The sequence below is a fragment of the Callospermophilus lateralis genome, chromosome 16 (genome assembly GCF_048772815.1).
Source record: "Callospermophilus lateralis isolate mCalLat2 chromosome 16, mCalLat2.hap1, whole genome shotgun sequence".
Taxonomy (NCBI): domain Eukaryota; kingdom Metazoa; phylum Chordata; class Mammalia; order Rodentia; family Sciuridae; genus Callospermophilus; species Callospermophilus lateralis.
The window spans coordinates 44,804,453-44,823,166 of NC_135320.1; the positions used below are offsets into that span (position 1 = coordinate 44,804,453).

General features: G+C 33.7%; 1 protein-coding gene across 3 annotated transcripts in view; it reads left to right on the top strand.

The window, feature by feature from the left end:
* Wwp1 (WW domain containing E3 ubiquitin protein ligase 1) overlaps nucleotides 1-18,714 on the top strand; it is a 103,358-nt gene that overhangs the window by 27,827 nt on the left and 56,817 nt on the right. For all 3 annotated transcript variants that reach the window (XM_076836224.1, XM_076836226.1, XM_076836225.1), the window contains 3 exons: nucleotides 8,906-8,996; nucleotides 12,938-13,076; nucleotides 13,597-13,721. In XM_076836224.1, coding sequence (XP_076692339.1) covers nucleotides 8,927-8,996; nucleotides 12,938-13,076; nucleotides 13,597-13,721 — 334 coding nt within the window. In that variant the 5' untranslated portion in view covers nucleotides 8,906-8,926. The remainder of the gene's footprint in view (nucleotides 1-8,905; nucleotides 8,997-12,937; nucleotides 13,077-13,596; nucleotides 13,722-18,714) is intronic.

An 18,714-nucleotide genomic window follows, 5' to 3' on the forward strand; every position in this document is an offset into this window, starting at 1 on the left:
CAAAATCCAATTATTTCTATCTTTATCCCATGCATGATTAGCAGCATAGACTTACTTTGTTACATTCTACCCCTTCATTGAGACTCAGGACACTAAGCATGGAATCCAGATCCTCAAACTTAGCATATTCAAAGCCTTTCAATGTCTCTCAGTTGCTGGGTTCATGTGGTAAATGTACTGATATTTAATCCTCTAAAGAATCCCTTAATGGAATTTTCTGTCATATCATCACAAGTCAGATTCTGTAGAAAAAGGTGTTGGTTTGGAAAAGTGACTATGGTTGATATTGGATTTCCAAAGAGCCTGTGGAGCAGTAAGTAGATTGCAGAGGTCAATTAGAGGTGCCCAATAAATGTCTGTTTTCATTATTGTGCCAATGGTTGAAACAGTTGAAACATCATCTGATGTTTTATCACTTCATCTGACTGGTTTGGGACCTATGCTTTTCCACCAGTACTACCACCAACTGGAGGTCTATTAGGGAAATAGTCATTTTTTTTTATTCTTTTCTTGTTGAAAAGAGAGAGAATTGGGAGAGAGATGCTTAGATGACATTTTATTTTAAAGTATACAAGTTTAGAGATAATACTGAATTATATCCTTTTCCTTGTTCTCATTAATAATACTGTTTTGTCTGCCATTGTAACTAATTCCAGACTTTGTTTGTTTGTATTTACCTGGTGTGTCCTTTTTCTTATTTTTGTTCTCACTCTACCATATCTTTATTTGTAGGTGTTTCTTATCTTTCAGATTTGTCTGTAGACATTAATTAATGATTGTTTTTATATTTGGACTCTTACTTTGTGCTGATGGTCTTAGTTATTTATATTCCCTGCTACCCTTTCCTTCCTAGCCTTCTGTGGATTGTTTTCTTATTCTATTCGCACCTCTGTAGTTTAGAAATTATGCCCTCTTATTTCTTTTTCTTGTGATTCACCATGCCAGGAATGCTATGTAGTCAAAAGTTCAACCAGATCACAGTGCCCCTGTTGAATGAAGATTTCCAACATGAGCTCCTATCCTCTTTAGGTCCTGCCCACCCATATTTAATAATAAGATGTTATTTTTGTTGTATTCCAACAATATTTAGTTTTCTTGTGTGCTTGGCAATTTCTTTGCTCATCTCTCCATCCTTGTACCTCAGAGGTCATCGTTCTATGGTAATTTCATGAAGCACATCCTTTAGACTTTCTCGAAGTAAATCTGCTGTTGATAACTACTCTTGATTTACCTAGCAATGTTTTAATGCCTTCCATGTTCCCCAAAGAAAGTTTTGGCGGTTATATAATTGTTAATTCTCTCAGTCCTTTGCAAATGTTTGTTTGACCTTCTATGTTTTCATTGTTACAGTTGAAAATACTAATATTATTTTCCTTTTTTTTTTGTTGTCTGTAATCTCTTTTTCTCTGGCAGCTTTCACATGCTCTCTACTACTGGTATTCTGCAGTTTTCTTGGCGGTGTGACCTATTGTGACTTTCCTTATGTTTATCTTGCCTCTTATTAATAAAATACTGTGTTTTTTGGAATTGTGGTTAAATATCTTTCATTGCTTTTGAAAAGTAAGTAATTTTCTCCTAAAATGAACTCTCCTCTTTCATCATTTTCTGGGATTATGAGTTGGAATATAGGTAAGATTTTATTTTATCTTTTCATGTCATTTAGCCTCTCTTTGGTATTTTCTATGTGTTTATTTCAGTGCTATTTCTAAATTATATTTTTAGATTTACATTTGTTTGATTCTCTCTCTCTTTTTTTTAAAGAGAGAGTGAGAAAGGGAGAGAGAGAGAGAATTTTAATATTTATTTTTAGTTATCGGCGGACACAACATCTTTGTTTGTATGTGGTGCTGAGGATGGAACCCGGGCCGCACGCATGCCAGGCGAGCGCGCTACCGCTTGAGCCACTTCCCCAGCCCCTGATTCTCTCTTAATTCTAATTTTAAACCTTTCAGTTATCTTACTTCTCTAATTTAAAAAATTCTGTCTGCTTAAATAATTTGTGCATAAAATCTGGCCTTAAGGAAGTAGAACACAACTGCCCTCACCTTTATTCTTCCAAAGCAAGCAGTGTGGGAAGGAAGAAAAGAATCACTTGACAGTGGTGGACTCTGATAAACAGGACCTTAGCCAGATGATCAAGGTCAGCATCAGTAGTCAAATCAAAATCATGTTCATAGCATGTTCCTTAATATAGTTGCACACCAGCAACCTCAGGTTAACAGTGAGAGAAGCATCAGGCAAATGCTAGTAGAGGAATATCTGAAGGTACTCAAGACCATAAAAAACAAGGAAAGTATGCTGGCAGTGTAGCTCAGTGATACAGTGCTTGTTTAGCATGTGCAAGCCTCTCAGTTCAAGACCTAGCATAAAACCAAAACAAAACACAACAATAACAACAACAACACACACAAAGCAAGGTCAAGTCCTGAGAAACTTGTCATAACCAGGAGGAACCTAAGGAAACAATAACTAAATATTATGTAGTGTTCTTGATGAGATCCTAGAATAGAAAAGGGGCATTAGGTAAAAACAAGGAAATCTGAATAAACTGTGAACTATTTTTAATATTTAAAAATATTATATTTTTTAAATATTTATTTTTTAGTTGTAGTTGGACACAATACCTTTATTTATTTTTATGTGGTGCTGAGGATCGAACCCAGGGCCTCACACATGCTAGGTAAGTGCTCTACCGCTGAGCCACAACCCCAGCCCCAATAATAATATATTGATATTGGTTCATTTATTATGAAAAATGTAACATACTATTATAAGATGTTAAAATAGGACTGGGGACATAGCTCAGTGGTAGAGTGCCTGCCTAGCAGGAGGCCTAGGTTTGATCCCCAGTTCCAAAAATATAAAGCTAAAATAGGGGAGGAGCAGGGAGGGAAGATAAGTAAGTTTTATGTGTCTTTAAAAAAATAAAAATAAAAAACACAAAAATTGAAGGGGAATTGGGTTTTCTGCAAATCTGAAACTATTCCAAAATAAAAAGTCTGTTTAAATAAATTCAATTTTTATTTTTCAAATGTCCAATGCGATTTTTAAAAAATTTGTTCTAATTAGTTATACACTACAGAATGCATTTTGACACATCATACATAAGTGAAGTGTAACTTCTCATTCTTCTAGTTGTACACGATGTAGTGTTACAGGTCGTTTAATCATATATGTACATAGGGTAATACTGTCTGATTCATTTTGCTGTTATTCCCACCCCCGTTCCCCCTTTCCTCTCTTCACTCCCCTCTGTCTAATCCAAAGTACCTCTATTCTTCCCTATCCCTGCCCCGCCTGCATCGTGAATTAGCATCCGTCTATCAGAGAAAATATGATAGATGGACTTTGGTTCTTTGAGATTGGCTTATTTTGCTTAGCGGTACAATGCCATTTTCCCCCCCACCAAACAGAAGGGATGATTTATTGTACATGAGTTACACGGACCACAATTAAAAAACGAATTAGTCTAGAATGCCAAAAGTCCAGATAAAGGACCAACGGGGGATGTTAAGAGCAAGGTGGGTCTTCTCTCATTGGTGATCTTGGTGACAGGGTGAAGTAAGTTCTTAAATCCACAAAATTTGGACAGTGGCAGGCACTCCAACAACTTGTACCAATGTCCCCGGCCTCTGGCATTCCTTATCTCCACTCCTTGGGCCTCCACTGTGCACAAGCTAGTTTACTTGGACCTCTGCCTCATCTTTCTTCTTTTGCGCTTCACCCCGTGCATTTACTTCTTCCTCCACTTGGCTCTCATGGCACGGAGGTTTCCAAGAAGATAGTGCTAAGGCCTAGAGAAGTAAGATGTCATTTTTATAGTCCTTTCTTGCTTGTCCGTATTTTCTTTCATCTTTTATTGCTAAATTAATTTCTAAAAATTTGTATAATTGTAATATTTAAAGTCTTTAGAGGTCAAAAACTATTGTATTTTGTTTAAGTCTCATTCATAGTGATACATTTTCTTATAAATTAGGTTTTTAAAATTATAGGCTCAGATTTGGTTGTTTTTCATCTTGGATAATCCCAATGGTTTAAATGTATGTTTTGATACATTTCCTTAATGAACAAATCTCAGCTTCCTTACCTTGCAGCATGCATAGTTCTTTTGTCTCCTGATGCCAGTGCTACTCTCAGCATGCATATCCAGGACAAAACTGTTATGTATGTATGTATTTTTTGCTTCCAGTTCCCCATTCCTTACTATTTCAACTCACTTTATTTTTTTTATGTCAAGTCTATTATTATATAGGGTGGTACAAACTTGATGATTTTCCTTATGTCTTGAGAACATAAGTTTCCTTACTTCTTGAGAACACATTTAGTGGTTTAGACTGCTAGAAATTAAAACCTTCAATTTCCTTTGATTTTCTTCATTGTTCATTGATTATTTAAGGTTTGTATTTTTATTGATTTTTCTCATGAATATAACAGCTGATTACCTTGAGGTAGACATAATTTTTGTTTTCTTTTGTTTTTTGGTACCAGGATTGAACCAAGGGGCACTTAACCACTGAGCTATATTCCCCAGCCCATTTTATTATTTATTTTGAGACAGGGTCTCACTAAGTTGCTGAGTCTGGTTTTGAACTTGTGATCCTCTTACCTCAGCCTCCCTAGCCTTTGAGATTACAGGCATGGGCCATGGGGTCCCACTAATTTATTTTTTTATTTTTCTATTTTTGCTGGTACTAGGAATTGAACCCTAGCCCAGTAGATAAATTCTTAAGTCTTTTTTCTCATTTGCAGAATTAGGGTATTGGCTAAATAAGGTCTCAGAACCTGTGAATATAGGTAACTGCAATGAATTAATCATATCGTAAGCAACTGTTTTTCTTATGTATAAGCGCTTGCGTACACAGGCACATACAAACACTCACCCTACATACCCTCCCCACACGTCAAGCATATAATATATCCAACTATAAATGAGTAAAATGAATTTAATAATTTTAACCTATTGGGTCCCTGAAATGGGTGGTAGAATCTAAATGGAGCATAGTATAGAGGGAAAACCAAATGTTAATATTCGTTAATATTTCTCAATCTTTCTCAGAATGTTCCACTTTATCTTTAGTAGGTTAAAGGCAGATACAAGTTGAACCTTGAGATATTTGTTATCTAGAAAAATATTGATATAGCTCCTGCTTTGAATTTTATTTAAAAAATAAAAATTAGGGGCAGGCGTGGTGGTGCATACCTATAATTCCAGCAATTTGGGAGGCTGAGGCCAGGAGTTTTCCAAGTTCAAAGCCAGCCTCAACAACTTAGTGAAGCTGTAAGCAACTTATGAGACTCTGCTTCAAAATAAAAACTAAAAAGGACTGGGGATATGTCTTAGTGGTTAAGCACACCTGGGTTCAAGTTCAATTCCTATACAAAAACAAAAACAAAAAAAAAGAAAGAAGGAAGGAAGAAAGGAAGGAAGGGGAGGGGAAGGGGAGGGAGAGGGAGGGGGGGAGGGAGAGGGAGGGAGGGAGGGAGGGAGGGAGGAAGGAAGGAAGGAAGGAAGGAAGGAAGGAAGGAAGGAAGGAAGGAAGGAAAGAAGGAAAGAAATTAGGGTGGGAAATGTAGAGCCAAACTTGGAAAACAGTATTTGTAAAAAGAAACATGCAAGATTTACTGGAGATTTAATTAATACTCTATGTAAATCTGGACTAGAGCTGACATCTTGGTAAAGAATGTTGTTGAGATGATTAATTAAATTAGAATATGGACCATCAATTAGATAACAGTAATATACTTGCTAAATTTTCTAAATTTGGTCATTTTACTGTGATTATTTAAGAGAATTTTTTCATTCCTTTTTTTAATATTTATTTTTTATTTGTAGTTGGACACAATACCTTTATTTTATTTATTTACTTATTTTTATGTGGTGTTGAGGATCGAACCCAGGGTCTCGCACACACTAGGTGAGCGATCTGCCGCTGAGCCACAACCCCAGCCCCAAGAATTCTTTCATTCTTAGAAGTACACACTGAAGTGCTAAAGAATAGAGGGCAATATATAGTTCAGATAATACATAAATTGTATTATAATAAATTTATTAATTTATATATTTATTTTATTTATTAATCAGCATATGACCCTGGATTCTTAGTAATGTAATTTTTTTCTTCCTCCACTTTTCTTCCTTCAGGTATGAATATTGTTTATGTTCTTTTATAACATTTTGAATGACTTAAGTCTCAGTTTTAAATGGAGCACAAGTGTGAATTTGTCAACATATTATGGATTGTAAAGAAATGTGGATTTTAGTTCATTTAAGTGAACAATTTTTGGTTTGTTTTAGAGCCTATAGTTCTATACATAGTAGTTGGATTCCTCGGACAGAATCATACGTACATCTCTCTTTTCTCTTCCCCTTTCCTTTTTCCCTTTTCTCTTCTGTTCTCCCTCTCCCTGTTCTCCCTCTCCCTGTTCTCCTTCCTTTACTCTACAAAACTTCTTTTGGCTTGTCTATTTATTTGTATTTGATTGATTTTTTAAAATTTATACATAAAGGTGAATATATATACTGTGGTAATATATGTACTTAACATGATTTTTTTAAGAATTCATTCCACTTTGCCTTCCCTCTCCCATTCTTCTTCTCTGCCTGTTGATCTCCTTCTACAATACAGATCTTCCCTATATCTTTATGTTTTAATTAACTTTTTTGCTGCTGTGACCAAAAGATCCAACCAGAACAACTGTAGAGGAGGAAGAGTTTATTTGAGAGCTCATGGTTTCAGAGGTCTTAGTTCACAGACAGCTGGTTCCATTCCTTGGGGCTAGAGGTGAGGTAGGGCATTATGGCAGAAGAGTGTAGCAGAGGGAGGTGGCTCACATTTTGATCAGGAAGCAGGGACTTCACTCTTCAGATACAAAATATATACCCTGTAGTCATGTCCCCAGTGAGCCACTTCCTCCAGCCACAGCCTACCTGCTTCCAGTTACTGCTCAATTAATCCCACCAGGAATTAAGTGACTGATTAGGTTAAGGCTATAGCCCAATCAATCATTTCCCCTCCAAACCTTCTTGCATTCTCTCACAATTGAGATTTTGGGTGATACTACATCTAAATCCTAATACTTTATAATATCCTATCCTTTCTTGTTTCCTTTTATTTTACTCTAGTTTCCACATAATGAGAGAAAACATTAGACTTTTGAGTTTGTGAGTCTGGCTTATTTCACTTAGCATGATGTTCTCCATTTCCATCTGTTTACCAGCAAATGCCATACTTTCATTTTTCTTTATGACTCAGAATTTCATTGTGTATATATACCACAATTTCTTAATTCATTCATCTATTGAAAGGCATCTGGGTGATTCCGTAATTTAGCTGTTGTGACCTGTGCTGCTACACATTGAAGTGCCTGTATTGCTATAGTGTGCTGATTTTAGTTCTTTTGGGAAAATACTGAGGAGTGGGATAGTGGGTCATATGGTGGTTTCATTTCTAGTTTTTTAGGAATTTCCATACTACTTTCCAAAGTGGTTGTACTAGTCTACAGTCCCACCAACGTTGTACAAGTGTACTTTTTCCCCACATTCTTGCCAGCATTTATTATTATTTATATTCTTGATCACTGCCATTCTTACTGGAGTAAGATGAAATCTTAGTTTTGTTTTGATTTACATTTTCCTGATTGCTAGATATGGTGAACACTTTTTCATGTATTTGTTGGCCAATTGTGTTTCTTCTTTTGAGAAGTTTCTGTTTAGTCTTTTGGTCATTTATTGATTGTTTTTTTTTTTTTATGCTGTTAAATTTTTTTAATTCTTTAATATATTCTGGATACTTATCCCTTTTTGGGGTTGTAACTGGCAAAGATTTTCTCCCATACTGTAGGCTCTCTCTTCATACTCTTGTTTCTTTTGCTGTGCAGAAGCTTTTTAATTTCTTGATTCTTGATTCTTTATTTTTTGAACTTTAGGGATTTTGCTTGAGGAAGTTGGTACCTGTACCTGTATGATGAAGTGTTAACCTTATGTTTTCTTCTAGCAGTTGCAAGGTTTCTTGTCTAATTCATAAGTTTTTGATCCATTTCAGTTTAATGTGCAGTTTAATGTGCAGGGTGAGAGATAGGGATCTAGTCTCATTTAATTTCTATGTTCTTGATATCAAGTTGTCCCTGAATCTTTTATTTAAAAAGCTGTCTTTTCTCCAAAATATAATTTGGGCACTTTCATCAAGTGTCAGATAGCTGTAAGTACGTGGTTTGTCTCTGTGTCTTCTACTCTGTTCCATTGGTCTTCATATCTGTTTTGATCCCAACACTATGCTGTTTTTGTTACTATAGCTTCGTAGTATAATTTGAGATCAGGTATTATGATGCCTCCTGCTTCACTTTTCTTGCTTAATACTGCTTTGGCTATTCTGGTTCTCTTATTTTTCCAAATGATTTCAGAGTTGTTTTTTCTAATTCTGTGAATAATGTCTCAAATGAACATTTTGGAGGGATTAAACTAGGGATTAAACTCAGGGGCATTGGATCACTGAGCCACATTCCCAGCCCTATTTTGTATTTTATTTAGAGACAAGGTCTCATTGAGTTGCTTAGGGCCTCACTAAATTGCTGAGGCTGGCTTTGAACTCATGATCCTCCTGTGTCAGCCTCCTGAGCTGCTGGGATTACAGGTGTACACCACCACGCCCAGCTCAAATGAACAGTTTTTGTGTTGTTTTTTTTTTTTTTTAACATTAAATTTTTTTTTTTTAGTTGTAGGTGGATACAATACCTTTATTTTATTTTTTTTTTGTGGTACTAAGGATCGAACCCAGTGCCTCACGCATGCGAGGCCACAACCCCAGCCCTCAAATGAACAGTTTTAATCATCATGAAAATTAGAATTTTTTTTTTTTTTTATCTAAAATGTGAGTAAATTATCTTTTTTTTTTTTTTTTTTTTATAGATTGAAGCTGAATTTTGGGACATGGCCACTGCTTCACCAAGGTCTGATACTAGTAATAACCATAGTGGAAGGTTACAGTTACAGGTAACTGGTAAGTCATTTTTCTAATAATTTAATATGGTGATTCTCTGATGAAACTTTTTTTCAAATACTCAGTTCAGCAAATTTATTCCATAATTGATGCTCTTGGAAAATACCAAACTTGGACCTATATTAAATAGTACCAAGTTTTAGTGCCTTGCTTTACTTTTCTCTTCACCTTTTCCTCATTTTGTTAAATTTAAGTTTTAAAAATAAAAACTACCTTACAAAATCCACAGCCTTACTGACTTCGCAGTATCTTGTGTCATACATATTAACCTTCTGACTAATCAGTGAGGAAATTTGTGAATCAGAGGAATTAAGTACCTTCTGTTGGTAACGTAAAACCAACTAAGACCTTAGGACTCCCAAGTTGTTGCTTTTTTTATTAGATGAACAGTAATGTCTGTATTTCTCTTTCTTTTTTTGAAGAATCAAATCATGTCATGATAAAGGCCCCTTTGCTATTGCAATGTGGCACTTTACTGTTTGGAAACTGAGGTGTACTTCCCTGAACTAACTTATTTTTAAAATCCTAATTTATTTTTATTGTGAGCATATATATTCTTATTCTTATTTCTGTTCATAACCCACATCTGATTGCAAATAACAAATAAGAATAAGAACAGTGGGCTGGGGGTGTGTCTTAGTGATAAAGTGCTTGCTTAGCATATCCTAGGTCCTGGGTTCAATACCTAGTACAGAGGAAGGAAGGAGGGAAGGAAATCAGTGATCATGGAAAGCAGGAATACTATAATAGAATCAAACAGAAGACTACCTACTATAATAATGGCTCGTGCTATTTTATACAATGGACATAATCATTTGACTATTTGAGGTTGAAAAATTAGTGGGCTTTTTAAAATATATTTAAAACTTTTTACCTGTTAGGTTTTCTTGTAACTTAATTTCAATTTTTAAAATAAAAAACTTAAGTCATTATTTTTGTATTAGTGGTGTGAATTATAAACTTTTCAACTACTTCAACATACATGTAGGGAATAATCTCTCTTTTCCGGTTGATGTGAAATATCTTGTTCTGTTCTCTTCATTTCTCTTATATCACTGTCAGACTGTTGTATTTTTTTCATATAATACTTTAAAAAGTAGAGAGAGCTCGACATAAGGAGGCCTGCCATAATTCTAGCTACATAGGAGACTGAGGCAGAAAGATCACAAGTTTGAGGCCAGCCTGGACAACTTAGCAATATCCTGTCTCAAAATTACAGAAGGGCTGGGGATGTAATTCAAATGTAGAGTGCCCTGGGTTTAATCCCCTGTAACCCTATCCCCATAATTGGAGAACTCTTTTATTACATTGCATTTTATGCATGCCTTCACTGTTCTCTAATTTTTTTGCCTTTCTTTTGAATTTGAGTCTTATTTCCTTTTCCTCTGCCTCCACCAAAAACACTCAACACCAATATGTTGTTGTTTTTATTTTAAAGTATTGTATTAAGTTGGAGGTAATTGAAATCTTTCAGTGTTAAAATTTCAAAATCCAACAATGTATCAAGTCATTCTCTTTTATGTCAGTAAAGCTTTATATATATGGGTGTGTATCCTATGCATTTCTTAAATGTATGACTGTTTTTTTTTAAGAGAGGTTATTGTGAGTGGAGTTTTAACATTAACACCCATTGTACTCCTTTCTGATAGTTTTCAGTTTTTATATAACCTTGTGTTATAGGACATTCTGTGTATAAATCTAAAAGAAAACCTATTAAATGGGAAAATAAAATTATTCTTTATATTTCCACTAGTAAGAACTCTTGATTGGAATAATTTGTCTTTGGCTATTTAAATCACAGTATTGTGTTTATATGCACCTATCTTGCCAGCATATTATAATTTCCTTGTGAGAATAAAAATCATTTTTTTAAAAAAATCTCTTTCCTTATTGAACACTCTATCAATTAAAGGTATACAATGATATATTTTGGATGGTTCTGTAGTTAAGTCAGACGAGTTAATACTTTTACGATCAGTAATAATAAATAGAGTAATAGTCACCGTGTTGGGTGCCAGGAATTCGTTGACAATGATGGTGTTTTGCAGTTTAACATGCCCTCACTCACCAATCCTAAGAATCAGATTCTATTGTTTTCCTGTTTATGATGAGAAAAATTGATGGATAAGAGGTCAATTGATTTCTTTTAAGGTCAAGCTTCTAGTAATTGGAAGAGTTAAAATATGAACACAAATAAATTACACCCTGTGCTTTTAACACCTTTCTACGTTGCATTCCCCTTCTTCCTGTTTTCTTCTAGTGTATGGATAAAATCTGCATATACTGAGGAAATGACACTTTTATTTGGAATGAAAAAGCTTATTTGCAAGATACCTTGAGAGAGAGCAAGTCTGGGTCTTTGACATCAGTCCAGTGGTGTTGAAACTTAGAGCAACTTGGAACAGCCAAGGACGGAAATGAGTTTTGCCAAGACCCTGAGAGTAGTTCTTCAGACATAACAGTGCACATTCTTTGGTAGTGCTGTGTTGCCAGTACTTAAATACTATATTTGCCTTGAATATTCCATTATTCTTCAAATATTGAGGACTACTGTATTTCAAACACAACCTCTGCTGAAGTACTTATTACATTGTATTTCATCAGTTTGTTTATACAACTATTCTCTCACTATAGAATGGAAACTACATAGCTGGTGTATTTCGTATCCTTAAACATCCCATGTATATAACATGGAGGAGGCTTTGTCTTTCTTCTCTGTTCATAGGTGATTGATGATAGAAGTGATTTTGATAAGATATTTTACTGTTTGGTATTCAGCATTTTGCCCTGAAAGAAGGTAGTCCCCTATTTAGATCAGTAGTTTTAAACATTAAAGTAAAATGTTTAAATTAATTCCTTTATGTCTTGTGTAAATCAGATTTAAAATTCACTTTTTGTAAAGGGTTATAAACTTTTATAATCACATTTTGATTTTTAAAGTTTGTATTTGAAAAAGCAGATATTTCTTTTTTTTTTTTTTTTTTTTTTGAAACCATCGTTCCAGGTGAAACATTTATTTTTAACAAGTACAACAGTTACATGATGAATACCATTTAGAAGGTAACATCCATTTAGAAGGGATGTTAACAGGCATGTTAAATCTGTAGACACTTTTTTCTTGAGCATTGATGAAGTTTAGAATTAAATTCAATGGTAAGTAAAAATATGGAGAAATCAGAATCTTCATACACTTTGATAGGAATTTACTCAGCAGAGACTTACTATGTTAGCAAGCAATTTCACTTCTAATATGCCCAAGGGAAATTTCATACACAAATTTATAGAAGCATGAGGCAAAACAGCCAAAATGTGTGAACAATTCAAATGTCTGTTAATGGGAGAATACATAAATAAAATATGATATGTCCATATAATGGAATATTATTTGTCAGGAAAAGAAATGAAGTACTGATGCACGTTACAACATGGATAAAACTGGAAAACACTATGCTAATTGAAAAAAGGCAGTCCCAAAAGACCATGTGTATGATGATTTCACTTATATGAAATGTCCCAAATAGAAAAATCTGTAGAGATAGATAGTAGATTAGTGGTTGCCTAGGGCTGCAGTAGGATTGGGTAGTTGGAAGGAAACAGAGGGGTCACTACTTAATGATATGAGTTTCTTTTGGGGGTAACAAAATTGTTTTAAAATTGAATGTGGTGATTTTTAAATGCAATTTGGTGCAGATGTTAAAAATCAATGAATTGTGCCATTTAAATGGATGAATATATGGTTTGTGAATTATGTCTCAATAAAACTTAAAAAGTCAAATGATTCTCAGGTATTATCAGTAGCCCTTTTGTATTATGTCTAAATTTTGCCTATAAGAAGAGTTCTAGTTGTACAACAAATACAGTTCCATTTTTAATGGTTTATTAGTAGGCAATCCTACTTTTTAACTATACATATTCAATAGTGATCATCGTTTTTCTGTTAGTTTCTAGTGCCAAACTAAAAAGAAAAAAGAACTGGTTTGGAACAGCAACATATACAGATGTAGTTGTAGATGGAGAAATTAAAAAAACAGCCAAATCCAGTAGTTCTTCTAATCCAAAATGGGATGAACAGCTAACTGTGTAAGTACTTTGCACAAAGTATGCAAAATTTTCAAGAGAGTTGTGCTTCTATTTTATTTTCTTATAAAGGAAGTGTAATAATTCTTGCCTTTTTTATTAGCTAATTTCCATATAGCCTTATTTTCTCTGAATGTGTTATAAATAAATTGGTCTTCTTAATTCTGGCATTTGTGACACAATGGTATAAATTTATAAAAAAATTTACATAAAGTATTATAACTAATGCCATCATTTTTTTTTAAATCTTCAGAAATTTATTCCAATAGTAACAACATTATTGTGAAATCTCAGTATACTCTCAGTGTATTGCCAGTGTTTTGATTTGGTAGCCACAAAAAATTCTTATCTAGAATGTACTTGAAATATTTTTATTCATAATTCAGACAATTTACTATTTTATACAGTGTTAAATAAACTAAGTTCCCAATTTAAAATATTATTGAAATAAATGGTTTAGAGGGATTACCACTTAGAATGATGATGTATACTTCTATATTTTGTTATAATTTTACCCTTGCAGAAATGTGACCCCACAGAGTACTTTGGAATTTCGAGTTTGGAGCCATCACACCTTAAAAGCAGATGCTTTATTAGGAAGAGCAACGATAGATTTGAAACAAGCTCTGTTAAAGCACAATAGAAAATGTAAGTTTTTGTTCTACTTTTGTTTCTTCATAAGTTTCAGACACTGAACATATCTTAAAGTCCAAAAGCAAAAAACAATTCTGTATTCAAAAAAGAGAAGTTTACTTCTTGCCTGTGATTACTTTTAAGTTTGTGGCATTATATAAAGTAGAATATTGATCCTAGCCTGTTGGCATCCTATAGATTTACAAAAATGACTTCAGTTATCCACAAATACCCTGTTATCAGTAGTTGTCAGCCATTTATTATTTACTTAATATATACTTTAAATATTAAAAAAGTCATCTGAACTTATTCTGCTTTGTTTTTTGACTAATAACCACTTTATTGGAATATAATAAACTCTAACTTTAAAATTTTCTTTTTCATTTTGCAATCAATTCATTGCAGAAAACATGGAGAATTTAGAAAAGTCACAGAATAGTATAATTATCTGTAATTCTTCTATCCAAGGGCAGAAAACAGATGACCATTTTAAAGGAGACTATCGCAACTAAGGAACTTACTTTAAATTGTATTTCATTTTATTTAAATTTAAATAGCCTTATATGGCTAGTAGCTACCATGTTGGACAGTACAACCTCTACTTTTTGTTTGTTTGAATTATAAAATTAGAATTTAGTTTTGCTTTTTTTTTTAAAGAAAAAATAATTTTTATTCTCTTCTTAATGCTTATTTTTTAGTTGTAGTTGGTCACAATCCCTTTATCTTATTTATTTTTATGTTGTGCTGAGAATCGAATCCAGGGCCTTGCATGTGCTAGGCACTCACTTTACCACTGAGCTACAACCCCAGTCCTAAAATCCCAATTTTTAAACATTACCTTTAGTTATGAGTTTAGATCACTTGAACACCATTCTAAACTATAGAAGTTATTTAGTTACCTCTGCAAAGATGTGTGGTCTTTTTAGCTTTCTTTTCCTTATGTCATCAGCATCAAATACTGATATCTAAGACTTATTTTACCCTCTTTGTTTCACTGTTTCATAAGTAGATTTAAATCGGTAATACACTTTTGCAAAAAAGGAGGAGTCATTTTAAACTAAACTGAACTTCAGTTTGTACACAGGTGATAAAACATTTTAAAGGGAAAAAGAGTTGGTTTGAGCAGGAATTCAGTAGTCAGGAAAGTGAAAAATTACCAAGGTTGATCAGCATAGTTGCAACTTGGCCAAATATGTATGGCAATTAGCAAGGTTAGGATTCTGTCCTCCCTCAGAGACATAGATTTGCCTTGTCTTTTCTGATCATTACATTTTAAAGGAATTGCTTTCAGGTCCTTGAAAAAACACTCCAGGTTGTAGGAGAGAAAAGAGAGACACTTGGTTATAAAAGGCATTCCTACTTTTGCCTTTGTCCCTTGGATTACTCACTTTGAGAGACTCTTAGGAGGCACTGAAGTCTCTTTTCAACATCTAGCACCAACTTGCCAGATGTGTGTGGGCTCCTATTGAGTTCCTTACTTGTAGAAACTATGAACAATAATAAGTGGTTGTTGTTGCTTTAAGCTACTAAACTTGAGGATAATTATTGCTCAACAATAAATAATTAATATGTTATCCTAGCAGTTTAGAAAAACAGCTTCAGTATGAGTGTGAGCTAAATATAAATCTGTAAAGCACCTTAAAAACAAAGATTTTTGAAAAACTTTTGTTTCTATAGGGAAAACATATATTTTCAACAAGTTCATGATTATAGGATAAATCATTGACTTATTTACCTAGTTCCTCAGAGTCTCAGATTATTCTTTTGCTCTTCTTAAGCTAAGGAAGAATGTCTAAGTGATAGGGAAAAAACCCACTTCTGCCTTATAAGAATAAGTTTCCCCAGGACAGGACTATCTTAATCACTTATTTTAAATGTTTATTAAGTGCCTGCCTTCTGTCACATGCTGAGAATACATCTCTGAATTAGATGGACAAGATCCCTTTGCTGTGTTGGAACCTTCAGTTCATTTGGGGAGGTAGATCAGAAAACAAATCAATTCTGGTGGTGGTGGTAATTCCATTAAAGGAATGGTAGGGTGTTCTAGTTTGTGTTGGTCTGAGATCAGTCTTCCCCAGAGAACTGTGCCTGCCATAGAATAGGTATTCACATATTGAATAGATGAATATATCCAAGTTTCTGTGTTAATACTGTGATGGAATAATACTGTTATCTCTCTATAAACATATAAACATATACATGTAAGTGGGAATTATTTTTTTTACCTTTATTTTATTAATTTTTATGTGATACTAAGGATTGAACCCAGGGCTTTGCACATGCTAGGCAAGTACTCTATCGCTAAGCCACAACCCCAGCCCTAAGTGGGAACTATTTATGTGATAGTAAATAGTTATATGATTCACAGTATTATACTTCAATCTTACACGTTCAGAATTGTGAAATATATGCTGTAAAGAACCTCCTATCACAGAACAACTAGATCCTAGACAGAACAAATCTTTGTGACATTGATGATTTGCAAAAACACAGAGGTCCCTCCTTGAAACAAAGAGCGAGCAATGAAAATCTTTGCCTAGTAGCTACCATGTTGGACAGTACAATTTCAACTTTTTTGTTTGACTTGTAAAATGGAATTAGAATAGTAGGCCACGCTCATAGCAGCTTTCAGAATACCAAGCTTTTGTTTAGTAGCCATATAGGGGAGCTGAGCCTGAACTCCTCCAATCTAGACTCTTGGAGTACCTTAAAATTTCTGGCAGAATTAGAAACAAAGCATAACTGTTAAAGCCCAGAGATTACTTATAAACTAAATTGGAGAACAAGCTCCTGACAAAAATTACAGAATATAAGAACAAATATTTTCTAGAAAGATCTAGATACTAAATATTTAAACTTTATAGGACAACAGTTTTTTTGTTGTACTGATTCCTAAAACTTTACTTATAAAAACAGGTGATTTTTTTTTTTGGTGGACTTTATTTATAAAGGCAGGCTAGATTTTGATGTATGGACTGTAATTTGCTGACCCCCAGACTAGAGAAGATATTTTAAGGAATAATGATAGCAAATTTCTGAATAATAATGAAAAACATGATATCACCCCAAATAAGATAGCAAAGAGAAAGTCATGTTTGGACATACCATAGTGAAATGCAAGACACCAAAGTCAGATTTTAAAAGGAGCCATGGAGATAAAACAAATTATTTGCAAAGATTTATAATTTAGAATTGCAGAATTAACAGCAGATAGGGAAAGATAGTAAAATAGTATCTTCAGAGATTTGGAAGATCATTATCAATATAAAGTTTGCATATCCAACAAATCTGTCTTTCTAGGATGAGAATGCACACAATTAATAGACAAATGAAGCAGAATTTACACAGAGATCTATATTAAAAATTTCAAAATGCTGGGGTTTTTTTAGTAATATGTTCAAATAGCTAAATATTTTATGAAAGAGAGCTCAGTCTCTTTCTGGGCACTTTAAATGGAGGAAGATAACATCAGTGAAATAGAATGTTGGTCAATATAGTTTTCTTCAGAGATAAATTATTAAAGTTGAAATTCATTCTTTTGTAGGTTTTTTTTTTTTTTTTTTTGTATTTCCCCTAGTTTCTCTAATTGCTTTTGATTTAGAATGGAGATAAGGCTAATTGTACTACAGATAGTTGGGTAGGTATTCTATAAGGTCTTCCTTAATTACATGGGTCTTCAATTGTTTTGAAAAGAATTCCTGTCCAGTATTAGTTGTAAATTTTTGTCTTTTCTGTACGTGGATAGGTAGTCAAGATGTTTGTGCTGGATGTTTTGTAAATGGGGGGAGGGACTCAAATTTGTTAAATACAGGCAATATCAAAGTTATGAACTTTAAGATGTGAAAAGTTCCGTGAATTCAGTAGCTTCAGAAAGCCACTAAAGATAGCTGGAGTTGTGGCTCAGTGGTAGAGCACTAGCCTGGCATGTGTGAGGCAGTGGGTTCTATTCTCAACACAATAAAAAAATGAATGAATAAATGGGTTCTATTTCCAGCACAACGAACGAATGAATGAATGAATGAATGAATGAATGAATGAATAAATAACTATTGACAACTAAAATATTAAGAAGAAGAAGAAAGAAAGTCACTAAAGATCAGACTGAAGTAACTGACCCCATTTTGGATACTAAAGTGATCATTGTTGAAGTTTTAATTTTAAATTTTTAAAAATTCTGAGTTGACAGTTTTTAGTTGTATATATTTGTGTGATACAAGGTAATATGATGATTTGTAAATAAAATGTGTAATAAGTAAGCTAATAAACATATCTGTCACTTCACCTCAAATACCACTTTTTGTGGTGAGAAAATTTGAAAGTTAGCCTTTTAGTGATTTTGAAATGTGTAATGTTATTATTTATGATATTCACCACACTGTACAGTGTATTTCAAAAGAAAAAAATCTTATTTCTTCTAATTGAAACTTTGTACCCTTGCACTGTCATCTTCCCATGTCTTCTGCCCCACACTAATAACTTTTAATACGTTGTATGATAGAAGTTGGTATGAAATCACTTGAATTTCATTCAGTTACAGCTAGATCTTCCAATAATGGGAGTGAAGTGTCTGACTAATGTAAAAAGAAATAATAAACTATTGTCACAGTACTTAGCATTTAGTGAGCACTAACTGTGTTAGGTGTGGTGCTAGTGCTTTCTATATGGCTTTACATTAGGTCTTTATGACTGTGCCTAGAGTTTGAAGCTCTTATTATTTCCATTTTGTGACAGGGAAACAGGCTTTAAGAAGTTAGAATAACTTTACTCAGAGTCCCCCTAGTTAGTTGCAGAGTTGAAATTTGTAACAGCATCACCTAATTCATGTTCTCTGAAGTTCGTCCTGTACATGGAAGTAATGAAAGATGATGTTGAAAGTGTGGGGTTGGGGTAGAAGAGTTACTTAACAAGGTATGAAAGAGAATGATCTTGGTGTAGTATAGAAGGGACTACAGATAAAAAAAAGCAAAAAAATTACTTCCAAATGTAACTGTCAGGTACTGAACTTAGA